The sequence below is a fragment of the Oncorhynchus mykiss genome, chromosome 24, assembly GCF_057628025.1.
Source record: "Oncorhynchus mykiss isolate SJ-2025 chromosome 24, ASM5762802v1, whole genome shotgun sequence".
NCBI lineage: Eukaryota > Metazoa > Chordata > Actinopteri > Salmoniformes > Salmonidae > Oncorhynchus > Oncorhynchus mykiss.
The window spans coordinates 16,473,101-16,500,979 of record NC_143045.1 but is presented as its reverse complement, the minus strand read 5'-3'; the positions used below and the strand labels follow the sequence as shown (position 1 = coordinate 16,500,979).

General features: G+C 46.1%; 1 protein-coding gene across 14 annotated transcripts in view; it reads left to right on the top strand.

Annotated features, from left to right (window-relative positions):
- The window catches only part of LOC110503843 (BCAS3 microtubule associated cell migration factor), a 340,843-nt gene that overhangs the window by 181,648 nt on the left and 131,316 nt on the right, over nt 1–27,879 (top strand). For 2 of the 14 annotated variants that reach the window (XM_090218460.1, XM_090218459.1), the window contains exon 23: nt 7,412–9,345. The exons of 10 other annotated variants lie outside the window; for them this stretch is intronic. In XM_090218460.1, the coding sequence (XP_090074586.1) occupies nt 7,412–7,422 (11 nt within the window). In that variant the 3' untranslated portion in view covers nt 7,423–9,345. Of the gene's footprint in view, nt 1–7,411; nt 9,346–27,879 lie in introns of those variants that run through there. 2 more of the 14 variants (XM_090218458.1, XM_021582403.3) reach the window with 1 other exon arrangement.

Sequence of the window (27,879 nt, the reverse complement as noted above, 5' to 3'; positions counted from 1 at the left end):
ATAAATGCTCATAGCATGTGTTCCATCTGTGTGTAATATTTATGGAGACAGCAGTCTAATCTGTAGTTCTCTTCATGTTGACATACGCAGGTTGTTCTGCTCTATGGCCCCCTGAGAGTTCTAAAGCAAACTGCTGGAAGAAGAGAAAAACCTAGTGGTCCTCTCCTCCGCAAACATTCTGCCCTTTTTCCTCCCTCTCTCCTCTCCTCTGTCCTTGGGAGTCTTTTTTCTCAACGGCCTGTCTAACAGTTGCTATGTTCAGCTCCTAAATCTCCACGTCTGTGACACATGCCAGACAAAGGAAGCTCCTGCCCGCTGCGGGAGGGAAAGAAACGAGGAGAGAGAAAGCAGGAAAGGAAGAGAGCGAGGAGGAAAGAGATGTTTCTGGCTCTGGCAGGTAGGCTTGGCCTAGTAATGCTGTTTAAACACCAGGGTCATTACCAAAGCTTCAACAGTTTTAGATATTAACATTTTACATAGTCAAATGATAGGACACATTAATGTATAATTAATAAGTATACTACCTCCTTGTGGTAGACACATACACACAGTATTTTCCGCCAAAGCAACGCGATCATATTCGTAAATCGAAGCCGAGCCGCCATCTTTCTCCGTTTAAGATAATTCATATCCTGGATTTCCAGCCGCTTTGATGAACTCTCCTTTTTTATTCATATTGTTTGGTAATGACTGCAAGAGTAACTTAAATGCTTTATAGACTGAATAACACACATGGAACCAAAAAAAGGAGTTGACTTCAAAAAGCCACAATTAGCTCATTATGTTTGCTGGAGGTTTTGTTACCACATGAAATGAGTCATTTCTCTGTGTTGTTGTTTCTTGGTGAAAGGCCTCAACACGGGTTCAGTGGAAGAGCTCATCTCCTAAAGACTACAACATCAGCATTTTATTATCCAATATCTCCCCCATAATTGAAATGGTGTGGCCTGGTTTTGTCATTTGGCAAGCGGAAGAGAGTCTTGGGAGTGTGTGTGTTTAGTCGCCTCCCGTCCGGTTTGTCACTGTCACTTTGTTTTTGCACTGTAAAAACACAAACATAAAAAGAGCCTCCTGGTTTTGAAAACAGATGAGAGGATTGAGTGAGAAGAGGGATTTGGCAAGAAATTGAGATTTAAAGAACGACGAGAGAGAGAGAGAGAGAGAGAGAGATGTATATGTGTGTGTTTAGGGGCCAAGCTTTTGAACAGACAGATTTAGTTTAGCAGGGTAAAAACTTCATGATGTTATTCTCTCACAGTAAAGCAGATGTATGAAGGAAGTAATCCAGTAATCTGGCACTGAGGGTGTGTCCCAAATGGCACCCTATTCCCTACAAAGTGCACTTCTTTTGACCAGGGATCGTAGGAATCTGGTGAAAAGTAATGCAATATGTAGGGAATAGGGTGCCATTTGGGGCTCGGCCTGAGAGAAGATCCTCAAATCCTTCGGTCTCCTAGTAACCTGAGTGTTGTTGGGGGGGATCATGCCACCCGCTCCAAAAATAACTTCTCAAAATGTAAGTGCAACGAATGACCTGTCGCCATGCCAACGGCTAAAGACTGCAGTGAGACCGAGATGGAGTGGCGGGATGGGGGGTGTAGAACGGTAGAGCCCTCGGTGCTACTCTTGTCGTTGTTGTTTCATTTAACATGGAGTTATGATGTGTTATGGAACCCTTTTAGTGTTAATGTCCCTTGGCAGCAGTTGCAGAGGCAGCATGTAAAAAAAAGGTAAAGCAAAGGAAAGGTAAAGCAAAGGGTAATGTTTTCTCCCTCACACTCTCTCTTTATTTCTCTCTCTCTCTTGTTCTCGTTCTGTCTCCCTCCCTCACTCTCTCTCTTTATTTCTCTCTCTCTTTATTTCTCTCTCTCTTGTTCTCGTTCTGTCTCCCACCCTTACTCTCTCTCTTTATTTCTCTCTCTCTATTTCTCTCTCTCTCTTGTTCTCGTTCTGTCTCCCACCCTTACTCTCTCTGTTTATTTCTCTCTCTCTATTTCTCTCTCTCTCTTGTTCTCGTTCTGTCTCCCACCCTTACTCTCTCTGTTTATTTCTCTCTCTCTCTATTTCTCTCTCTCTTGTTCTCGTTCTGTCTCCCACCCTTACTCTCTCTGTTTATTTCTCTCTCTCTCTATTTCTCTCTCTTGTTCTCGTTCTGTCTCCCTCACTCTCTTTATTTCTCTCTCTCTCCCTTGTTCTTGTTCTGTCTCCCTCACTCTCTCTCTATATTTCTCTCTCTCTCCTTTGTTCTCGTTTTGTCTCCCTCACTCTCTCTCTCTTTATTTCTCTCTCTCTCCCTTGTTCTCACTCTCTCTCTCTTTATTTCTCTCTCTCTCCTTTGTTCTCGTTTTGTCTCCCTCACTCTCTCTCTCTTTATTTCTCTCTCTCTCCCTTGTTCTCACTCTCTCTCTCTTTATTTCTCTCTCTCTCCTTTGTTCTCGTTTTGTCTCCCTCACTCTCTCTCTCTTTATTTCTCTCTCTCTCCCTTGTTCTCACTCTCTCTCTCTTTATTTCTCTCTCTCTCCTTTGTTCTCGTTTTGTCTCCCTCACTCTCTCTCTCTTTATTTCTCTCTCTCTCCCTTGTTCTCACTCTCTCTCTCTTTATTTCTCTCTCTCTCCCTTGTTCTCGTTCTGTCTCCCTCTCTTTCAAATAATTTATCCTGGTCATGGCCTTTTTACATGAACTTTGCCCAGACTTAATCAAACGCTAAATGTGGTAAAGGATGCCTGCTGAAGCCTTGCCGGCGTGCTTAGGTGTGTATGTGTAGTGATCTGTGCAGGCCAGTGAATGCCCTGAAGGCAGTGGAGGCTGATTGGAGATCAAAACCACACACTTGATGAATGTGAGGGCAAAGGAGGGACAGAGAGGGAGGGAGGGGTGGAGGAGAGGCTCCCTATGTTCTCTGGTGCTGATCAAGGTCGTTCTTGGTTCATTAAGTTCTGCCAAGAGGCTCACCCTCATAAACAAGTAAGAAATGTAGACACACACACACATCTGCATGAAACCATCTCTCCTCTTGACTGTTCCTAGTTGGAGTGAATGAGGCTATTCAAAAGCAAGACGCACATTCCCCTCACTCTTTTCACTTCACACGTGACGCAGCCCACCTCTTCACCCATCTGTCCGGCTGTGTGTTTAAGGCTGGCTGTCATGCAAGGCTAACATGGTACCGAGTAGTGGGGCGAGCTCAGGACATCTGGCCATGGCCCAGGGAGCGAGGCTGGAGCAGGAGTCCCACTACACATACAGGAGTGTGTCTTGGTTTATATGGTTGTTCCATATCTGGTATAATAGTAGTGTCAGCTGGCTATATTAGATGATAGAGATATGAAACATGGTACAGTAGGCTGAATGATCATACAGTAAAGAGTGAGTATTGAGCTCACATCACAGGGCGAGGCACTATTGCTGCAGAAAGCGGCATATTTTTTGTCACAATTTATATCAGTGTGAGATCGTGACAGTTTCACTGAGCTCTGATCTTTCTGTTGGTTATTAATTCTGGGAACACACAACCACACACACACCACACCACTCAGACATACACACACACCACTCAGAGCTCAGAGATACACACACACACCACACAACCACACACACACACCACTCAGAGCTCAGACATACACACACACGCAACCACACACACACACACACACACTCAGAGCTCAGACATACACACCACATACACACACACACACACACACACCTCTCAGAGCTCAGACATACACACACACAACCACACACACACACTCAGAGCTCATACATACACACCACATACACACACACACACCACTCAGAGCTCAGACATACACACACCCACACACACCACACAGCCACACACCACACCACTCAGAGCTCAGACATACACACACACCACACACTCAGAGCTCAGACATACACACACACACACACACCACACCACTCAGAGCTCAGACATACACACACACCACACACTCAGAGCTCAGACATACACACACACACCACACACACACCACTCAGAACTCAGACACACACACACACACACCACTCAGAGCTCAGACATACACATACACACACTCACATACCACACACTCAGAGCTCAGACATACACACATAAACGCGGATCTTTCACATTAGGTTTGTACTGCAAAGGCATGCAACACTCTGGCACGCAGAAACACACACTGACCTCTCAGTTGTGTTGGGGCTCTGATCCACAGAGTGACGACAACAGAGCTGGTAGCTGTCCCATTAAAGGTTGAAGGATGTCTTATTTAGTGTGAGATCATCTGAGCAGATGCCTTGATGACATGTCAGTGTCTCTGCTCTCTTCCTGTCGTTTCCATTGGTAAAAGAGGCAGGCGCCGTGGTGGCAGGGTGAGACCACAGTCGTTGTTCATTTACAGTAGTCTCCAGAGGTGTCACCACTGGGATCACCCAATGACAGCAGAGACCGAAAGTAGTAATGTATCACGGAACGATTGAGAGTCCAACAGTTTTCAGCCCATGTTGGTTTAATGCAATCCCACTGTTAGTCACATGACTATAGCTTCAATGCTAGCCTCACCATTGCTAGCTCTCTCACTCTCCTAGCCTTTAAAGCTGGGAGCATTAGCATGCAGCAAGGCGCTGACCTTAACACTGACACCCGTACACTACCTGCATCCCAAATGGGCACCCTACTTCCTTAGGGCCCTGGTCAAAAGTAGTGCACTGTGTAGGGAACTGGGTGCCATTTGAGACGCAGATAAACACTGAATGATCATCTAAGAGTCACTGAATGTTATTCTTAGTGTGTTATCTGTTAATGGTATTCTACTGTTCTCCAGACCTGGAGCGGTAATGGCTGCCGGGTGCTGGGCTAGCATATTGACACTAATGGTTCTTACAGATCTGCTGGGCTGGTTGCCTCCCTCCCTCTGTCCTCCATAAACATGAGCCTAGTGAGCGTTGGTAATGTAATGTCCACCGCACCACTGTACTGTGCTAATATAGTCAGTCACTTCCATTAGGATGGGCTCTCTATCGCATCACTCTCACTTGTGGTCCCGCAGTCGTTACCCGCTCCGCTCATCATTCTATTAGAGAGCAGGAGGTGGAGAGAAAAAAAGGTTCCCTTTTCATTTCCATCTGGAGCGCGGTGAATGAGGAATGGGTGGCCAGGGGGTATGTGTTGTTGTTGTCTGTGTGCCCAGCCCTGTGCCCGTTATGTAAATAAATGCCCCCGCTTTTTAAAATATCTCTTTCGGGCAAATTAGACAAAAATGCTCTGCTGCAAACAGCTGTTGCATTCTGAACAGATGGTTGAGGAGCCATCATTCCTTTGTTTTTAGAGAGAGACGAAGGGAGGCACCCACGCTGCCTGTATCCTCAAGGCTTAACCCTTGGCTCGCTGGACTGTAGATACATTTAGCATATTTATTATGGAGTGGGGGGTTGTCACCTCCTTAAACACAAGTGGTGTGATTGTCCTGGGCAAGGGGGGTCGTGGTTGTTTTGTTGAAGGTCAGCTGCCTGGTTTCTCTCTCTCTTTCTCTGTGTAGAACGGAGCAGACTGACCAGTGCAGGTGTCAGGTCTCCATGTCAGTAGAAACACTGTAGTCTCTATGGAGGCACATATTATACTGAACTGAGCTGTACTTTGATATTTCTCTGTCACTTTCAGACACATTTTTTGATCCTAGTCTAGTCAATGTTTTAGGGGCCAGAAATGTGTTTAGCATTGCTACAGAAAAGCATCCCACACACACTTCCCCTAAACACACACGCGCGCGCGCTCTCTCTCGCTCACACACTTTTAGTTTAGTTCCCTGCGGTCATCCAAGCTCAACTCTCAATTTTCCTGTGACATGCCGGTGCATGTTAAACGCTGGATATTTATAACCTGGCCTTTCTCTCTCTCTCTCTCTCTTTCTCTCTCTCTCTCTCTCTCTCTCTCTCTGTCTCTGTCTCTCTCTCTCTCTCTCTCTCTGTCTCTCTCTCTGTCTCTCTCTCTCTCTCTCTCTGTCTCTGTCTCTGTCTCTCGATCTCTTCCTCTTCCTCTGTTAATGGTCAGTGCACATTGCTGCCACCCCTCTTCCTGTGTACACCCCCATTTTCTTCCTCAGTGGCGTGATAATGGCTCTCTCACCCCAGGCAAACACAGGCACGCTGGTAGTGTGAGAAAGAGAAGTAACGTTAAACTTTAAGCTAATATAACTGCTCAGTGAAAAACTACTCTTTGCGTAGCTGACTCAGCAGGATTGTGGTCAATTCAGAAAGTAATTCCAAATGTCTAATATTCCTAATTGAAAAAGAATTGGAATTTCAGTACATGTCCTGAATTGACTGGAATTGAAATGGAACTGATCCCAAACCTGACTGTGTTGATTTGTGTGTCTGTGTTTGGTATATGTGAGCATTAATGTGTATGTTTAAAGATCAGCCAGACATGCCATACACACCTCATCTCTTTCTCACATTCAGGCGGTGCTTGTGGGCGGTAGGTTGGGTTGCTAGTTTGGGAGCATGATTAGTGAGCAGACAGACAGAGAGACAAGACTCATCTGAGGAGGGGAGAGATGGAAGCAGAGCAGTAGTTCACGTGGGGGTCAGCTGCTGCTCCCTTCATTTTAATTGAGTTAAGATGGGCAAATCTGAGCTCTGCTGCACACTGCACTCATTATCCATACAGGCCTGTACACACACACACACACACACACACACACACACACACACACACACACACACACAGGACCTGCACATAATTAGACCAATGACAGACAGGCAGCACAGACCACTACTTGCAACACACACACACATTAACACTTTTGCATTACTCAGCGACACACCCAGTCATACATGAGCGTTTATCCAGTCCAACACACAAACTTAAACACATGAATACTGTACTAAAGGTTTTTTCCCAATTCGCATTTGAGTTTTGAGTCATTACTGCTTTGACCTGATATAAACGTTACCCTGATGCCAGTCAGAGCCAAGGAAAAATGGTGTATTTGTGCTTCCTTTGTGTGTGTAGTTTGACTCTCTGGTACATGCTCTATTATTCCTTGTTCTGAGCTGGAGCAGGTTGCTCTGCTGTCTCCTCTGTGCCCTTCCTCTCTTATTCAGAAGGCACCATGGCCAGCCGAATGGGTCATTTAGAAGAACTGGGGAAAAAAACCTTTTCCTTTTTACTTGGCTTGGAAACAGTAAAAGGTGTGCCCGGCCTAGGATACACAAAAGAGGCGTGTCCAGACTATCTAGTAGGCTTCTGATAGGTTGCATGTACCCATCACTCTCGATCACACCGCCCCCTCCGAAAACAGTAGCTCCCTCCGAAAACAGTAGCTCAGTATAATGATGGAATGGAGTTGCATGCTGGGTGGGAAAAAAACAGATGGAAAATCCATTTAAAACGACACTGTTTTTTTGTTTGTGTTTTGTTTTCTGCAGGTATATCCTGAGGGAGGCCGGTTCTGCCCATAGTTATATTTATTTGTCATTTCTTTGTATTTTGCTCGGCTTTTCTGTTTTAAAGCATGCATTTACATTCCACCATCTCCCTCCACTTCCTTTATTGATTTGCCATCATTGGGAGGGAGTGAAGAGGGAAGGCGAGAGGAGAGATGGAGGAGAGGACCCCGCAGGCCAGCGCTGTGAGGGAGTGAAGAGGAAAGGAGAGATGGAGGAGAGGACCCCGCAGGCCAGCGCTGTGAGGGAGTGAAGAGGAAAGGTGAGAGGAGAGATGGAGGAGAGGACCCCGCAGGCCAGCGCTGTGAGGGAGTGAAGAGGAGAGGAGAGATGGAGGAGAGGACCCCGCAGGCCAGCGCTGTGAGGGAGTGAAGAGGAAAGGAGAGATGGAGGAGAGGACCCCGCAGGCCAGCGCTGTGAGGGAGTGAAGAGGAAAGGTGAGAGGAGAGATGGAGGAGAGGACCCCGCAGGCCAGCGCTGTGAGGGAGTGAAGAGGAAAGGTGAGAGGATAGATGGAGGAGAGGACCCCGCAGGCCAGCGCTGTGAGGGAGTGAAGAGGAAAGGAGAGATGGAGGAGAGGACCCCGCAGGCCAGCGCTGTGAGGGAGTGAAGAGGAAAGGTGAGAGGAGAGATGGAGGAGAGGACCCCGCAGGCCAGCGCTGTGAGGGAGTGAAGAGGAAAGGTGAGAGAATAGATGGAGGAGAGGACCCCGCAGGCCAGCGCTGTGAGGGAGTGAAGAGGAAAGGTGAGAGGAGAGATGGAGGAGAGGACCCCGTAGGCCAGCGCTGTGAGGGAGTGAAGAGGAAAGGAGAGATGGAGGAGAGGACCCCGCAGGCCAGCGCTGTGAGGGAGTGAAGAGGAAAGGAGAGATTTAGGAGAGGACCCCGCAGGCCAGCGCTGTGAGGGAGTGAAGAGGAAAGGAGAGATGGAGGAGAGGACCCCGCAGGCCAGCACTGGGAGGGAGTGAAGAGGAAAGGTGAGAGGATAGATGGAGGAGAGGACCCCGCAGGCCAGCGCTGTGAGGGAGTGAAGAGGAAAGGCGAGAGGAGAGATGGAGGAGAGGACCCCGCAGGCCAGCGCTGTGAGGGAGTGAAGAGGAAAGGAGAGATGGAGGAGAGGACCCCGCAGGCCAGCGCTGTGAGGGAGTGAAGAGGAAAGGTGAGAGGAGAGATGGAGGAGAGGACCCCGCAGGCCAGCGCTGTGAGGGAGTGAAGTGGAAAGGAGAGATGGAGGAGAGGACCCCGCAGGCCAGCGCTGTGAGGGAGTGAAGAGGAAAGGCGAGAGGATAGATGGAGGAGAGGACCCCGCAGGCCAGCGCTGGGTGGTTCCGTAGAGTACAGAGGACGTCTGTCTGTCTACCATGAGGGTAGGACCACAAGAAGAGACCCTGCGAACCCCACTGTAAAAAAGCACTCCGATCACAGCAGTCCAAAGTTGTTTTCAGGAGCCGGAGTGTTGACTTCGTCAGCTCAGAGATTGACCCCAAAATGGCTGCCAGGTCAGAGCAGTATCAGCCTGCAGCTGTAAACTGAGTGAAAGTGGCCCCAGCTGCCTCTCTCATTGTGTGCTGGATGTGTTGTATTGCTACATATGGGTAGGCACAGTGAACACTGAACAGCATTCGCCCTCAGGGGCTGGGAACAAGCCTCATATTGTATAGTATGGCTTATGAGCAGAATGTGTGTTTTTCTTTTCTTTTTGACAAAAGGCGGTTAGTAGTGCACATGAATGCCAGGGCTGTGTGAAGATGACCTATGTGTAAGAGTAGCTCTCTCCTCCATCTGTCAAAATATACCCCCTCCCCTCTCCAACACTGCCCTGAGTGTACAAAATATACCCCCTCCCCTCTCCAACACTGCCCTGAGTGTACAAAATATACCCCCTCCCCTCTCCAACACTGCCCTGAGTGTACAAAATATACCCCCTCCCCTCTCCAACACTGCCCTGAGTGTACAAAATATACCCCCTCCCCTCTCCAACACTGCCCTGAGTGTACAAAACATACCCCCTCCCCTCTCCAACACTGCCCTGAGTGTACAAAATATACCCCCTCCCCTCTCCAACACTGCCCTGAGTGTACAAAACATTAGGAACACCTTCAGAATATTTTTGTCGGTGCATGGACTGTGCAAGGTGTCAGGTGTTCCACAGGGATGCAGGCCCATGTTGACTCCCATTGCTTCCCACAGTTATCAAGTTGGCTGGATGTCCTTTGGGTGGTGGACCATTCTTGATACACACGGGACACTGTGAAAAACTCAGCAGCGTTACAGTTCTTGACACACTCAAACCGGTGCGCCTGGCAATACCATACCCGTTCAAAGGCACTTCACTTTTGTCTTGCCCATTCACCTTCTGAATAGCACACATACCAATCCATCCCTCAAGGCATAAAAATCCCCTTCATCAACACTGATTGAAGTGGGTTTAACAAGTGATTAATAAGGGATCATAGCTTTCATGTCTACAGTATGTTATGGAAAGAGCAGGTGTTCCCAATGTTTTGTACACTCGGTGGATAGCCAGGTGTATACCTCAATCACTCCTGTCCTGTGGTTAATGTGTTAATCCTAGAGATATTCACAAGCGAAGCCCCTCCCTACCAGGAGGGCTTTTATTTTGTCTGTCGATGTAAACATTCTAATATTTGTAGGATATTTTTCCATATTTGTGATATTTGTAACATGTCTGTTTCCGTGTTGTCCTGTGCTGTATGCACATTAACGTTATATTGCTGTACAGTAACATGGTTGCATTGTTTACATTACATGATGACGTTATAAAACTATACAGACATTGATGGACTGTATAATATATAGACATGGTCATTGTTGCTCTAATGTTGACTGCCTGTAGAGACATTAAAGTCAAAGCCTAAGGTGAAGTCTGTCTCACATTTCTGGCCCACACGCACAGATGAATACCTGTATACTTTCCTACACACACACTTACAGTACCAGTCAAAGTTTTAGAACACCTACTCATTCCAGAGTTTCTTGATTTGTACTATTTTCTACATTGTAGAATAATAGTGAAGACATCAAAACTATGAAATAACACATATGGGATCATGTAGTAACCACAAAAGTGTTACACAAATCAAAATACATGTTATATTTGAGATTGTTCAAAGTAGCCAACCTTTGCCTTGACCGCTTTGCACACTCTTGGCATTCTCTCAACCAGCTTCATGAGGTAGTCACCTGGAATGGAATTTCAATGAACAGGTGTGACTTGTTAATTTGTGGAATTTCTTTCCTCCTTAATGCGTTTGAGCCAGTTGTGTTGTGACAAGGTAGGGGTAGTATACAGAAGATAGCCCTATTTGGTAAAAGACGAAGTCCAAATTATGGCAAGAACAGCTCAGATGAGCAAAGAGAAACGACAATCCATTACTTTAAGACATGAAGGTCAGTCAATGCAGAACATTTAAAGAACTTTGAAAGTGCAGTCGCAAAAACCATCAAGCGCAATGATAAAACTGGCTCTCATGAGGACCGCCACAGGAAAGGAAGACCCAGAGTTGCCACCTGCTTTAGAGGATAAGTTCATTAGAGTTAACTGCACCACAGATTGCATCCCAAATAAATGCTTCAGAGTTCAAGTAACAGACACATCTCAACATCAACTTTTCAGAGGAGACTGCGTGAATCAGGCCTTCATGGTCGAATTGATGCAAAGAAACCACTACTGAAGGACACCAATAAGAAGAACACACTTGCTTGGGCCAAGAAACACGAGCAATGGACATTAGACCGGTGGAAATCTGTCTTTTGGTCTGATGAGTCCAAATCTGAGATTTTTGGTTCCAACTGCCATGTCTTTGTGAGACGCAGAGTAGGTGAACGGATCTCTGCATGTGTGGTTCCCACCGTGAAGCTTGGAGGAGGAGGAGTGATGGTATGGGGGTGCTTTGCTGGTGACACTGTCTGTGATTTATTTATTTACAATTCAAGGCACACTTAACCAGCATGGCTACCACAGCATTCTGCAGTGATACGTCATCCCATTTGGTTTCTGCTTAGTGGGACTATCATTGCTTTTTCAACAGGACAATGACCCAAAACACACCTCCAGGCTGTGTAAGGGCTAGGAGAGTGATGGAGTGCTGCATCAGATGACCAGGCCTTCACAATCGCCCAATTGAGATGGTTTGGGATGAGTTAGACCGCAAAGTGAAGGAAAAGCAGCCAACAATTGCTCAACATATGTGGGAACTCCTTCAAGCTGGTTGAGAAAATGCCCAGAGTGTGCAAATCTATATTTTCATTTTTTTGGTTACTACATGATCTGTCATTTTATAGTTTTGATGTCTTCACTATCATTCTACAATGTAGAAAATAGTAAAAATGAAGAAAAACCCTTGAATGAGTAGGTGTGTCAACTTTTGACTGGTACTGTACATTCATGCGCGACTGCTCCTTTCAGTTTTGATGTGGTTAGAGAAACACCAGCTCATCCGAGCGTGATACCATAACTGTGTGTGTGTGTGTGTGTGTGTGTGTGTGTGTGTGTAGTGTGTGAGAGAGAGAGACATCCTTGCGTGGTGTAGCCCCTTGGCTCTGTGTGTGTGACCGTGTGTGTGACCGTGTGTGTATAATGAACACAACAAGGAGAGCCAGGAGCAGAGTGTGTGTATAATGAACACAACAAGGAGAGCCAGTAGCAGAGTGTGTGTTTGTACTAGAGTGTGATGTGTGTGTGTATAATGAACACAACAAGGAGAGCCAGTAGCAGAGTGTGTGTTTGTGCTAGAGTGTGATGTGTGACCGTGTGTGTATAATGAACACAACAAGGAGAGCCAGGAGCAGAGTGTGTGTATAATGAACACAACAAGGAGAGCCAATAGCAGAGTGTGTGTTAGTGTTTGTGCTAGAGTGTGATGTGTGTATAATGAACACAAGGAGAGCCAGGAGCAGAGTGTGTGTTTGTGCTAGAGTGTGATGTGTGACCGTGTGTTAAATTATTTATACTAAGGGATGAAGGGGAGGTGGCAGGGCTTTGTTTCAACCCAATAATTATCTCTGGACTCACAGGTCTACGGTTAGTACTGCACACCCTGTTGTACACTCTTAACACTATACAGCCAGCCTATGCAGTAGACATTGTATTCCATCAGTGTGTAGGCTACACCTTTTCTGACTTCCCTCACAGATTGGGCCTTCATGTACTCCTCTGTTGTGTATGATAGAGACAGACACAGCATATGTATCTCCACACACTACTGCATTCTCCTAATAAACTACTGACCCTAACAAATGAATAAAGCTGTTTCATTTTGGGGTAAAAACCAAACGGCTAAGCCTGAGTAAGCCCTGAGTGAACACAGTTAAGTCTGAGTGGGAACCGTGTCTCCTGACCTGGATACTGAATGTCTCCAACCCCCAACCCAAATAAGCAGCATGAGTGGACGTCCATAGGTCGTCCACTCTCTGTCTCTCGGTCTACCCTACATCGCCCCATCTCTCACTCCATACTGTAGACATGCAACACACACATTATACACACTGCCCCCCTCACACTCCACTACCCTGGGGGTATCTGTCAATACCATAACATCCCGAACATTAATCCTTGAATGCAACTCATCGATCTTCAAAGTGTTTTTTGCAACACGTCTGAACGTTTAGTCCTCCTGAACACACCCCAGGTCAACAACTGACTACCAAGGAGAAGTTTCAGCTCCTCCACAGTGTCTGACTAGAAGTCTCTCTCCTGTTCACTGTTAGTTCTACTGTGTGTTCTCTTTGGCTCTCCAGCCGGCCCCAATTTCAGCCATTTATCCTATACTTTGTAATCAGCACCACAATTATAACGCAGAAATACGCTGTGATTGCCGTTCCGTGTGTATTTTGGAAGGTTCCGGTTAGCCAAAAACAATAGCAGTCCAAACAGAACGACCGTTGGGTGGACTTACAGTAACCGTGGCCACCCGTGAAGAGGTTGTTGCTGCTTTGAAGTGTCTGGTCACAAATTACAGCCTGTCATAATGAAGTATTACTGTGCAATTACCAGGCAGAGCAGGGAAATGACCTGTGTGTCTCTGTCGGACACAGGGGTGCAACGGGAGGTTGGGAGAGGGAAAGTATCGGCAGCACAAAGCACCGTGCGGGGTGTGTGAGCTTGTGAATGTAGCTATGCTTCCTATTCTTCTCTGCATATACATCTTGCATGTGCCTACTACAATATGATGGTAAAGAAGGTGTGTATGAGTGTTTAAGTGTCCACCAGCCAGCTGTGAAAAAGTCTGCACACACACACACACACACACACACACTAAGAAAGAACAGGCCTGTTTGGCTGTGGTGCTGCGTTGCCCTCACCTGAGGAGTCTCTGGCCTTGTGAATAATCCAACAGACAGGCCCTCATACATAATGCAGCAGCACACACATGCTGCCCCCTCCATCCCTCCCTGCACGCCGTGCGCTGGCACCACCTCCGCTCTAACAAGGCCTGATCCATTTTTCATCAACACCCCAGTGCCTGGCCAGACCCTTTTCACATGCAGTGGGATTTCAGGAGGGTTTCTGGAGGGATTTCAGGAGGGTTTCTGGAGGTTTAAAAGTTTTACTAAGTCGTCAGCCAATGTGTCTTACTCTTCTCCTATCTTCCTGTCTCTCTTTGTTATGTTTGGCTAGCTAGCGTGCTAACAGCAGTACCAGTACCTAGTCGATGTGCAGCGGTACGAGGTAAATGAGGTAGATACTGTGCCTTCAGAAACTATTCACATCCCTTGAATTTTTTATGGATTAAATTGAGATGTTGGGTAACTGATCTACACACAATATCCCATAATGAATGTCAAGTGGAATTTTTGATAATTGTTTTTGACCAATTAATAACAAATGAAAAGCTGAAATGTCTTGAGTCTCTTAAGTATTCAACCCCTTTTGTTATGGCAAGCCTAAATAAGTACACAAGTAAAATGATGCTTAACAAGTCACATAAGTTGCATGGACTTATGACTCATGATTAACATGATTTTTGAATGACTATCAAATCAAATTTAATTTGTCACACACATGGTTAGCAGATGTTAATGCGAGTGTAGCGAAATGCTTGTGCTTCTAGTTCCGACAATGCAGTAGTAACCAACGAGTAATCTAACCTAACAATTCCACAACTGCTACCTTATACATACAAGTGTAAAGGGATAAAGAATATGTACATAAAGATATATGAATGAGTGATGGTACAGAACGGCATAGGCAAGATGCAGTAGATGGTATCTGGTACAGTATATATATATGAGATGAGTAATGTAGGGTATGTAAACATTATATTAAGTGGCATTGTTTAAAGTGGCTAGTGATACATTTTTTACATCAATTCCCATTATTAAAGTGGCTGGAGTTGAGTCAATATGTTGGCAGCAGCCACTCAATGTTAGTGGTGGCTATTTAACAGTCTGATGGCCTTGAGATAGAAGCTCTCGGTCCCTGCTTTGATGCACCTGTACTGACCTCGCCTTCTGGATGATAGCGGGGTGAACAGGCAGTGGCTCGGACGGTTGTTGTCCTTGATGATCTTTATGGCCTTCCTGTGACATCGGGTGGTGTAGGTGTCTTGGCCATGCACACCATGCAACTCAATCTAGTTTGCAGACGACACTACAGTGGTAGGCTTGATTACCAACAACGACAAGACGGCCTACAGGGAGGAGGTGAGGGCCCTCGGAGTGTGGTGTCAGGAAAATAACCTCACACTCAACGTCAAAAAAACAAAGGAGATGATCGTGGACTTCAGGAAACAGCAGAGGGAGCTCCCCCTGTCCACATTGACGGGACAGTAGTGGAGAAGGTGGAAAGTTCCTCAGCGTACACATCACGGACAAACTGAAATGGTCCACCCACACAGACAGCGTGGTGAAGAAGGCGCAACAACACCTCTTCAACCTCAGGAGGCTGAAGAAATTTGGCTTGACATTTTACAGATGCACAATCGAGAGCATCCGGTCGGGCTGTATCACCACCTGGTGATACAGCCCACAACCTTAAGGATCTCCAGAGGGTAGTGTGGTCTGCACAACGCATCCCCGTGGGCAAACTACCTGCCCTCCAGGACACCTACACCACCCGATGTCACAGGAAGGCCAAAATGATCATCAAGGACAACAACCACCCGAGCCACTGCCTGTTCACCCCGCTATCATCCAGAAGGCGAGGTCAGTACAGGTGCATTAAAGCTGGGACCGAGAGACTGAAAAACAGCTTCTATCTCAAGGCCATCAGACTGTTAAACAGCCATCACTAACATTGAGTGGCTGCTGCCAACATACTGACTCAAATCTCCAGCCACTTTAATAATAAATAATTGAATGTAATAAATGTATCAGTAGTCACTTTAAACAATGCTACTTTATATCATGTTTACATACCCTACATTACTCATCTCATATGTATATACTGTATTCTATACCATCTACTGCATCTTGCCTTTGCTGCACGGCCATCGCTCATCCATATATTTACATGTGCATATTCTTATTAATTCCGTTACACTGTGTATATAAGGTAGTTGTTGTGAAATTGTTAGATTACTTGTTAGATATTACTGCACGGTCGGAACTAGAAGCACAAGCATTTCGCAACACTCGCATTAACATCTGCTAACCATGTGTATGTAACCAATAACCTTTGATTTGATTTGACTTTCTGTCCTGAATACAAAAGTGTTACGTTTGGGGCAAACACAACACGTCACTGAGTACCACTCTTCATTTTTTCAAATATGGTTGTGGCTGCATTATGTTATGGGTATGCTTGTCATCTGCAAGGACTAGGGACTTATTTAGGATAAAAAGTAAATGTAATAGAGCTAAACACAGGCAAAATCCTTGAGGAAAACCTGCTTAGGTCTGCTTTACAACAGACACTGGGAGATAAATTCACCTTTTAGCAGGACAATAACCTAAAATACAAGGCCACATGTATACTGAAGTTGCTTACCAAGACTGCATTTTTTCTGGTTTAGTTACAGTTTTGACTTAAATCTGCTTGAAAATCTATGGTAAGACTTGAAAATGGGTGTCTAGCAATGATCAACAACCAACTTAACAGAGCTTGAATAATTTAAATATTGTACAATCCAGGTATGCAAAGCTCAAGGGTTGTGAATACTTTCTGAATGCACTGCATGTACATATAGGTGAGGATAAAGTGACGAGGCAACCAGATAGATAATAAAAAGTAGCAGCAGCGTATGTGATGAGTCAAAAGGGTTAGTGCATAGAGGGTCAATGCAGATAGTTTGGGTATCTGTTTGGTTAACTATTAAGTAGCCTTATGGCTTGGGGTGGAAGCTGTTCAGGGTCCTGTTGGTTCATAAGGACTGCTTGGCGTTTTAGTAGCAGAGAGAGCAAGCAGTCTGTGACTTGGGTGGCTACAGTCTTTAACAATCTTCCTCTGACAATGCCTTGTATAGATGTCCTAGATGGCAGGGAGCTCGGCCCCAGTCATTTAGACCTGTTGTGCTTGTTAGTGTGTTAATTGCTCCAGATCTTTGACACATAGCGCTGTTGTGTAGCGTGCTAACTGTCAGAGCTGTTGTACTAGCGTGCTAACTGTCAGAGCTGTTGTACTAGCGTGCTAACTGTCAGAGCTGTTGTGTTAGCGCGCTAACTGTCAGAGCTGTTATGCTAGCGTGCTAACTGTCAGAGCTGTTGTGTTAGCGCGCCAACTGTCAGAGCTGTTGTACTAGCATGCTAACTGTCAAAGCTGTTGTGTTAGCGCGCTAACAGTCAGAGCTATTGTGCTAGCGTGCTAACTGTCAGAGCTGTTGTGTTAGCGCGCTAACTGTCAGAGCTGTTCTACTAGCGCGCTAACAGTGGCGGGGTCAAGACCCTCAGTGAGCCACTGGCCGGTGCCCTAAATGAGAACCATGCCCCATTCAGGGATGGGAGTGGGAGAGAGCAGGGACAGCAGCTGGTGGAGGATATAGTAATCATTTATTAAAATATGCTTTCTCAAGCCCACCAAAACAAAAAGGGCCCAAACCCAACAGCTGGGAAGGGTTGGAAGTAGCCCCAAGGCTGGCAAGTCCCCCTCCAGATGGGGAGGTTAGGCCGGGGCTAGCCAGGCTGCTCCACTTAAACTTCAGATTCCCATTAAGGAGCCCAAGATTGCAGAGGAAGGGAAGAGGAAGAAAAGCAAGGAGCATGACTGCTCTGTTTTTCACCCCGCTTAATCAAATAAAGCAGGAAGCTTCCGAGACGGAAGACTTGTTTATTGATATTTACGAATACTCTCCTACCCCCTCCTCCCCCCCTCTTTTAGATTTATTTTCAAAAATATTTTTTTTACCTCATATTCTCTGGAATTTTAAGCCTGTTCTATGCTTGTCGTATATATATGTCCGCTGAAGAAGCTGAGAATGTCCTAACCTAATAGGTCGCTTTTACTCTTATTTTCTTCTCTGTAAATGTTCCATTCTTTTAAATTGAGCCACAGGGAAATTTAGAGAGCCCCACATCCGTTGTACTGAGAGTGAATTGCAAACGCAGGTCAGTTTGTTCTAATTTGTATGAATTGGCCACATGTAACAGACTTTAAATAAGAATTGATGGCCATTTTTCCCCTCGCGCTGATCAAACACACGCGCACAATCCTGGTGTGAGTATTGTGTTACTACAGAATGTTAGATTATTAGATTCTATGGTGAAAAAGCATTTTTAAGGAGTTCACAGAGGCTGTTCAGGGTTGGTCTTCAAGAGCCGTTTCGCACAGCGCTGGTAACAAACTGGCAACCCTAATGCAGATCTGATGTGAGCCAGTGCCAAAAGAGAAACTCAATCATTTACAAAGCAGGGATGCTGACATAGAGAGGGGCAAGTTACCCAATCTGGCAACCCATTTCCAGAGTTGCCATTTGATCATTCTAGAGAGAGACTCCTTTAATGTTTAATACTAGTATGAAGTTGTGGTGTGTGTGTTAAACACTATGTATGTTAAAGGGTTCCATCCTACCACGAATCCCTATTGCAATAACAAAACGTGTGGAAGAGGTAGAAAGTGCATTGAGCCCTGAGCCAATCCCCCTTCACTTCCTATACAAGCTCTGGCGTAGGGAGTACCACAATTTTCCAACTTATTGGAATATGAAAACCCTAGAATACTCCTCAGGCATCCTAATGTAAAAATCATATGTATGGCCATTTTAAAGGAAAAGGAATTGGTATGTGGTCTATGGGAGGATGATATTATACCCACATTATATTGTTGGAAAATGTCATTGTGAGCTAGATTATAGGTTTGGATGCCAAAGAGGATGTGTACACTTTCAGATATTGACATCAAAATTTACTTCACTGAAGTTTTTAAAGGTATATGAAAACATTCCTATTTGAAATGATGATATAATTAGATGGTAGGCGTCGTAGAGTTCACATCATGTTATGAAACATGAGAACTGGTCTTCATTTCAACAAAGGACGACCACTTTCTTGATAAGCTCATGTTGTGGTGGCATGTCTTGGTTCATCAATGGTGTTATTGTGAGAAGTCACTGAGAATTGACAGCTTAATTTCCCAAACTGTCTCTCTTTCCCCATTTCCCTCTCTCTCTCTCTCTCTCTCTCGCTCTCTGTCTCTCGCTGTCTCTCTCTTTCTCTGTATCTCTCTTGTTCTCTCTCTCTTTCTCTCTCTCTGTATCTCTGTCTCTCGCTGTCTCTCTCTTTCTCTGTATCTCTCTCATTCTCTTTCTCTGTATCTCTGTCTCTCTCTCTCTCTCTCTCTCTCTCTCTCTCTGTGTCTCTCGCTGTCTCTTTCTCTGTATCTCTCTCGTTCTCTCTCTCGTTCTCTCTCTCTTTCTCTCTCTGTCTCTCTCTCTCTCTCTCTCTGTATCTCTGTCTCTCTCTCTCTCTGTATCTCTGTCTCTCTCTCTGTATCTCTGTATCTCTCTTTCTCTGTATCTCTGTATCTCTGTCTCTCTCTCTGTGTCTCTCGCTGTCTCTCTCTTTCTCTGTATCTCTCTCGTTCTCTCTTTCTCTCTCTCTGTATCTCTGTATCTCTCTTTCTCTGTATCTCTGTCTCTCTCTCTCTCTCTCTGTGTGTCTCTCGCTGTCTCTCTCTTTCTCTGTATCTCTCTCGTTCTCTCTCTTTCTCTCTCTCTGTATCTCTCTCTCTCTCTCTGTATCTCTCTCTCTCTCTGTATCTCTGTCTCTCTCGCTCTCTCTCCCTCTCTTTGTATCTTCACTCAGTCTTACTATTTGTGTGAGCTCTCTCTCTATGACATCACCTCGGCCGGCAGGAGTCTGCGTGTGTCTTGTGACAGCAGCAGTAGACACAGTGAGGTAATCCAACCCTAGCACGGCAGCCCTCCACCTCCAGCCCTCTGGGCCGGCTACTCACTGCTCCCAGGGTCAAAAGCAATGACCTCTAGGGTCTAGTGAGGTCAGTGTCCCGGGGCTCTGCTGTTCTCCCGAAACACTCCTGCTGCCCACCCCTCCCAGACATTACTGGCCCATTAGGGGAGGAAATTGAAAACACGTACCCCACCCCCTTACACACACACACACACATAGGGGCAGCCAGCGGATGCCATTTGTAGGGCCTAATTTTAGCTTAATTAAGATGTAGCTGAGGAGGTGAGAAGGGTTGAAAGGTGAGACTGACAGAAGGGGAGAATGTGCTGTTGATGAGAGGTCAGAGAGAGGGGTGACTAGCGCCATGCGAAGCTGCCAACAAAACATTCACCCAGGAGAGTGTGTGTGTGCTGTTGTCACTTGGGTTCAGAAAAAAGTTACGGACCCTTGACCTCTACTGCACTAGATGACTAGTATTTTTAGCAAATTTTTAGCAAATTTCATCATAAAAAAAGATGAATAAATTCAATTATTTGCTTCTACATGTTTTTCTACACATCACAATGGACGCTCTGCATTCAGACATTACAACAAGAATGAACACAGCTATTCAGATCCTGGAGTTTTTAAGAAATCTGGTTCGCAATTTGGTTCGCAATTTGGCCATCACTACAGATTAGTCCTAACCAGGCTTGTTAAACCACAGCCTGGTCTCTGCTCTCCTCTCGTCCTGTAACATTAGATCTCAGGGTCTGGGACATGGAGTGTACATGTGTATAAAACAAAATGTCCCAAATGGCACGCTATTCCCTATATAGTGCACTACTTTTGTGAATTGCATGAATATTATTATATTACTTTTGACCAGGGCCGTAGGGCTCTACTCAACAGTTGTGCACTATATAGGGAATCGGGTGCCATTTGGGACACATCACACTCTCACCTCTAATGAAAGAAAGCAGCCTCCCTCTGTTCATTAGCCCCAGCCGTATTGAGTTAGAGCCTTAACCCTCTACCCCAGCCTTTATTAAAGCATGGGTCTCAGACCTGTTAATGGTGGATCGCCATGTGTCAGAGTACGTTTAGAATTATTTAATTCATTACTGGAATTGATTTTGGCCAAGTGAAACTGCACTCTGTGTTCAGGGCGTCTCTGCTTCGCAGCGGTGTCTCTGCTCATTTTGGCAGCTGCGCGATTGGGTGGAAGATGGCCGTGTGCTTCAATGTTTACCAGATATTTTTAAGGCAGTTTTCTAGAAGATACAGTAACTACGCGACACACACGCTGCAGTGCTGTTGTTCAGCTGCAGATGATGCGCTGTCAGCCACTGGCTTGTAATTCCCACTCGCCATCACTCACTGCTGTCATCGAATGGACTCATACTAGCCACAAGTTCTGACAGTTCAATTGTCATGAAACGCAAATACAGCGACGAGTTCTCTCGCTAGGTTTAATACAAACGTTGAGAAATAACGAAGAGCGCCCATAATGTATTTTGTGCAGGGAAGTGCATAGTAATGAGTCTCTCAAAACGGAAAAATTTTAACGACAGGTCCTTACCAAACATACACAGCATGACTGTAAACCCAGGGAGGTCTTTCAGAGCATGGCAGAATGCTCCAGGAAACAGTGCTTCGACAGTGGAAAATAAGTCAGCTAGCAAGGCGTTGTTGTCATTTTATAACAGAAATAAGGGAGTACTAACTCTCATAGTCGATGTGAGTTTCTCTTCAAACAATCCCCTTGTACACAGCCAATAGCTAGCTAGCTAACGTTAGCCAAAGCAATCCTCCTAACTACTGATAGTGCAACCCTAAGTAACAGTACAGATGAAGATGGAACAAAAACTGTTGCTGTTAAAATACAAGCAATCATTTTTATTCTGAAATGGAATACACTGATTGACGTGTTTTTTGAGGATGAGAAACTGACTGAGAAAGCAGTAGATGTTCTGATCCAGTTTGGCACCACAACCTGCGTGAGTCAGGGTTCTCAACTGTCAACAACTGAGCCCAGAATAGACCTGCTTGTTGAAAACTTCAATCAGTCACACACCTATCATTATGACTGTGTGTATGTGTGTTTTCTTGTCTACATCTATGTGATGTGATCAATCAGTTTTTTCCCATTCAGAATAAAAAGGATCTTTTGTATTTTAACAGCAACAGTTCCAACCTAGACAGATAAGTGTTTTAATGGGGGAAAGGGAACATGAATAGCTATTTACATGGGTTTTTCATTTCATTGTTATTAGTCTATGTTGCATTTATTAATGGGCATAAGGGCAATGAAATGTCCCGATATTTACATATAGTTGCATGTTTTTGTGAGCTTGGGTCCCAGGAAAACACAGAATTTCTCATTTGTGTCCCAGGCTGAAAATGTTGAAGAACTCCTGCTCTACCCTAACCCCTAGCTGCTATTCCCTTCCCTGGGCTGTGTCAGTCCCCTGCCTAGCCTACTACTGACACTGAGATGCTGCCCACCGGCCCGCCCAGAGGCTTTTCCTCTCCCTCCTCCTCCTTTCTCCCTCCCTCTCCCTCCCGTAGGGGGGAAACATTCATCATTAGAAAGTTAGTGAAGAGTCACAAGCAGAGTCACAGGGCTCTGACATCCTGGACCAAGTCAGATCTCTGTAGTGGCATCCTGACCAGGTCAGATCTCTGTAGTGACATCCTGAATCAGGTCAGATCGCTGTAGTGACATCCTGGATCAGGTCAGATCTCTGTAGTGACATCCTGGATCAGGTCAGATCTCTGTAGTGACATCCTGGATCAGGTCAGATCTCTGTAGTGACATCCTGGACCAGGTCAGATCTCTGTCTGTAGTGGCATCCTGACCAGGTCAGATCTCTGTAGTGACATCCTGGATCAGGTCAGATCTCTGTAGTGGCATCCAGACCAGGTCAGATCTCTGTCTGTAGTGGCATCCTGACCAGGTCAGATCTCTGTAGTGACATCCTGGATCAGGTCAGATCTCTGTAGTGGCATCCTGACCAGGTCAGATCTCTGTAGTGACATCCTGGACCAGGTCAGATCTCTGTAGTGACATCCTGGATCAGGTCAGATCTCTGTAGTGACATCCTGGATCAGGTCAGATCTCTGTAGTGACATCCTGGATCAGGTCAGATCTCTGTAGTGACATCCTGGATCAGGTCAGATCTCTGTAGTGGCATCCTGACCAGGTCAGATCTCTGTCTGTAGTGGCATCCTGACCAGGTCAGATCTCTTTAGTGGCATCCTGACCAGGTCAGATCTCTGTCTGTAGTGGCATCCTGACCAGGTCAGATCTCTGATGTGACATCCTGGATCAGGTCAGATCTCTGTAGTGGCATCCTGACCAGGTCAGATCTCTGTAGTGGCATCCTGACCAGGTCAGATCTCTGTAGTGGCATCCTGACCAGGTCAGATCTCTGATGTGACATCCTGGATCAGGTCAGATCTCTGTAGTGGCATCCTGACCAGGTCAGATCTCTGTAGTGGCATCCTGACCAGGTCAGATCTCTGTAGTGGCATCCTGACCAGGTCAGATCTCTGTAGTGGCATCCTGACCAGGTCAGATCTCTGTAGTGGCATCCAGACCAGGTCAGATCTCTGTAGTGACATCCTGGACCAGGTCAGATCTCTGTAGTGACATCCTGGATCAGGTCAGATCTCTGTAGTGACATCCTGGACCAGGTCAGATCTCTGTAGTGACATCCTGGACCAGGTCAGATCTTTGTAGTGACATCCTGGATCAGGTCAGATCTCTGTAGTGACATCCTGACCAGGTCAGATCTCTGTAGTGGCATCCTGACCAAGTCAGATCTCTGTAGTGGCATCCTGACCAGGTCAGATCTCTGTAGTGGAATCCTGACCAGGTCAGATCTCTGTAGTGACATCCTGGACCAGGTCAGATCTCTGTAGTGGCATCCTGACCAGGTCAGATCTCTGTAGTGACGTCCTGGACCAAGTCAGATCTCTGTAGTGGAATCCTGACCAGGTCAGATCTCTGTAGTGACATCCTGGATCAGGTCAGATCTCTGTAGTGGCATCCTGACCAGGTCAGGTCTCTGTAGTGGCATCCTGACCAGGTCAGATCTCTGTAGTGACATCCTGGACCAGGTCAGATCTCTGTAGTGGCATCCTGGACCAGGTCAGATCTCTGTAGTGACATCCTGGACCAGGTCAGATCTCTGTAGTGACATCCTGGACCAGGTCAGATCTCTGTAGTGACATCCTGGACCAGGTCAGATCTCTGTAGTGACATCCTGGACCAGGTCAGATCTCTGTAGTGACATCCTGGACCAGGTCAGATCTCTGTAGTGACATCCTGGACCAGGTCAGTTCTCTGTAGTGACATCCTGGACCAGGTCAGATCTCTGTAGTGACATCCTGGATCAGGTCAGATCTCTGTAGTGACATCCTGGACCAGGTCAGATCTCTGTAGTGACATCCTGGACCAGGTCAGATCTCTGTAGTGACATCCTGGACCAGGTCAGTTCTCTGTAGTGACATTCTGGACCAGGTCAGGTCTCTGTAGTGGCATCCTGACCAGGTCAGATCTCTGTAGTGACATCCTGGACCAGGTCAGATCTCTGTAGTGACATCCTGGACCAGGTTAGATCTCTGTAGTGGAATCCTGACCAGGTCAGATCTCTGTAGTGACATCCTGGACCAGGTCAGGTCTCTGTAGTGGCATCCTGACCAGGTCAGATCTCTGTAGTGACATCCTGGACCAGGTCAGATCTCTGTAGTGACATCCTGGACCAGGTTAGATCTCTGTAGTGGAATCCTGACCAGGTTAGATCTCTGTAGTGGAATCCTGACCAGGTCAGGAGGCTCACTACTACATGACTCATCTGCAATCTGGGCTGTAATAAAGTGTGAAAATTCAGTAAATGTATAGATTCCATAACACCGTAATACTATTGTTAGTGCTGGGTTTAGAGTAGAAGTGAATGAGAGCTTTCTGAGCGTGTTAGCTTGAGTCTCTAGAGAAGGTTGTGTCTCAGTCAGTGTTCTTCTCTGTGACTCAGTGTAAACAGACACCTATCAACAGCTGGCCACTTAGCTACATAACAGTCCTGTCTCTATAGAGGGAGAAGAACTACTGACCCCACCACACACACACACACACACAGAGAATCAGGCACGCACACTTACATGACCACACAAACAGCTATAAACACACATCTGCCTGACCATACAAAAACGCACACATTGTCCCCTCCACACACACACACGCACGACTGCCTAGCGTGCTCTCTCCCCTAGAGACAGACTGGGCCGTGTTTGAGGATTTTCCGGAAACATTCACAGGAAGCGAGTGCCTCTCTCTCTCTTACCACTTCCAACTTTGTATTTTTGCATCAACACTTGGTGGGGTTTATTTGTGCAGGACAACAGCACTGGAGGATTTATTTCACTGTAATCTAAAGAGAGAGAGACCCACATCCCATAATACAGCGGTCAGAATGCCTGTGAGAATGTAAACTGCAGGGAGAGTCAATTATACAAATAAAGATAGCTGTGATGCTCTTCGCTCTCAATGTTTTCTCTTGGAGGACGCTGTGGAGTTTCTGGAGGAAGACGTGCTGTCTGCCTGCCAGGAAAACCCGTATCCTCTCTCTCCTCTTTTACTGTCCTCTTGTCCTAGAGTCTGGGTGTCCCTGGTGTTGTACATGGTGCGTGGTCATGCCAGATTCATCTTGTGCAACACGCCTCATTCACCTCTATCAAGGATCTACAACACTAGAATACAACATTACATACGCCCACACACAGCTTTTTCAGGACACTGTCTTTCAAAGATAATTCGGAAAAATCCTAATCACTTCACAGATCTTCATTGTAAAAGGTTTAAACACTGTTTCCCATGCTTGTTCAATGAACCATCAGTAATTAATGAACATGCACCTGTGGAGCGGTCGTTAAGACACTAACAGATTACAGACGGTAGGCAATTAAGGTCACAGTTATGAAAACTTAGGACATTAAAGAGGCCTTTCTACTGACTCTGAAAAACACCAAAAGAAAGATGCCCAGGGTCCTTGCTCATCTGCGTGAACGTGCCTTAGGCATGCTGCAAGGAGGCATGAGGACTGCAGATGTGGCCAGGGCAATAAATTGCAATGTCCGTACTGTGAGACGCCTAAGACATCGCTATAGGGAGACGGGACAGACAGCTGATCATCCTCTCAGTGGCAGACCACGTGTAACAACACCTGCACAGGGTCATGCGAACATCACACCTGCGGGACAGGTACAGGATGGCAACAACAACTGCCCAAGTTACACAAGGAATGCACATTCCCTCCATCAGTGCTCAGACTGGAGACTGGACTGAGGCCTTGTAGGCCTGTTGTAAGGCAGGTTCTCACCAGACATCACCGGCAACAACATCTCTTGTGGGCACAAACCCACCGTCGCTGACCCAGACCAGACTGGCAAAAAGTGCTCTCCACTGACGAGTCGTGGTTTTGTCTCGTTTATCGTCAAGGGATTTGCTTTTATTGTCGAAGGAATGAACGTTACACCGAGGCCTGTACTCTGGAGTGGGATCGATTTGGAGGTGGAGGGTCCGTCGTGGTCTGGGGCGATGTGCGTCAGCATCATCAAACTGAGCTTGTTGTCATTGCTGGCAATCTCAACGCTGTGCGTTACAGGGAAGACATCCTCTTCCCTCATGTGGTACCCTTCCTGCAGGCTCATCCTGACATGACCCTCCAGCATGATAATGCCACCAGCCATACTGCTCGTTCTGTGTGTGATTTCCTGCAAGACAGAAATGTCATTGTTCTGCCATGGGCAGCGAAGAGCCCAGATCGCAATCCCATTGAGCACGGCTGGGACCTGTTGGATCGGAGAGTGAGGGCTAGGGCCATTCCCCCCCAGAAATGTCCGGGAACTTGCAGGATCCTTGGTGGAAGAGTGGGGTAACATCTCACAGCGAGAACTGGCAAATCTGTTGCAGTCCATGAGGAGGAAATGCACTGCAGTACTTAATGCAGCTGGTGGCCACACCAGATACTGACTGTTACTTTTGATTTTGACCCCCCCTTTGTTCAGGGACACATTATTCAATTTCTGTTAGTCACATGTCTGTGGAACTTGTTCAGTTTATGTCTCAGTTGTTGAATCTCGTTATGTTCATACAAATATTTACACATGTTAAGTTTACTGAAAATAAACGCAGTTGACAGTGAGAGGACGTTTCTTTTTTTGCTGAATTTATATCTACAGTGCCTTCTGAAAGTATACAGACCCCTTGACTTTTTCCACATTTTGTTACATTACAGCTCTATTCTAAAATGGATTAAAACATATTTAAAATCCTCAGCAATCTACACACACTACTAAATGTTTTTTAGATTCTTTTTTGCAAATTTATAAAAGATAAACCTATCTTATTTACATTAATATTCAGACCCTTTGCTATGAGACTGTTTCCTTTTGATCATCCTTGAAATGTTTCTACAACTTGATTGGAGTCCACCTGTGGTAAATTCAATTGATTGGACATGATTTGGAAAGGCACACACCTGTCTATATAAGGTCCCACAGTTAGTGCATGTCAGAGCAGAAACCAAGCCATGAGGTCGAATTAATTGTCCGTAGAGCTTCGAAACAGGATTGTGTCGAGCCACAGATATGGGGAAGGGTACCAAAACATTTATGCAGCATTGAAGGTCCCCAAGAACACAGTGGCCTCCATCGTTCTTAAATTGATTTGGAACCACCAATACTCTTCCTGGAGCTGCCTGCCCAGCCAAACTGAGCAATCAGGGCAGAAGGGCCTTGGTCTGGGAGGTGACCAAGAACCTGATGATCACTCTGACAGAGCTCCAGAGTTCCCCTGTGGAGATGGGAGAACCTTCCAGAAGGACAATCATCTCGGCAGCACTCCACCAATCAGTCCTTTATGGTAGAGTGGCCAGACGGAAGCCACTCCTCAGTTAAAGGCACACGATGGCCTGCTTTGAGTTTGCCAAAAGGCACCTAAAGACTCTAAGACCATGAGAAACAAGATTCTCTGGTCTGATAAAATCAAGATTCAACTCTTTGGCCTGAATGCCAAGCATTACGTCTGCAGGAAGCCTGGCACCATCCCTACGGTGAAGCGTGGTGGCAGCAGCATGCTATAGTTATGTTTTTCAGCGGCAGGGA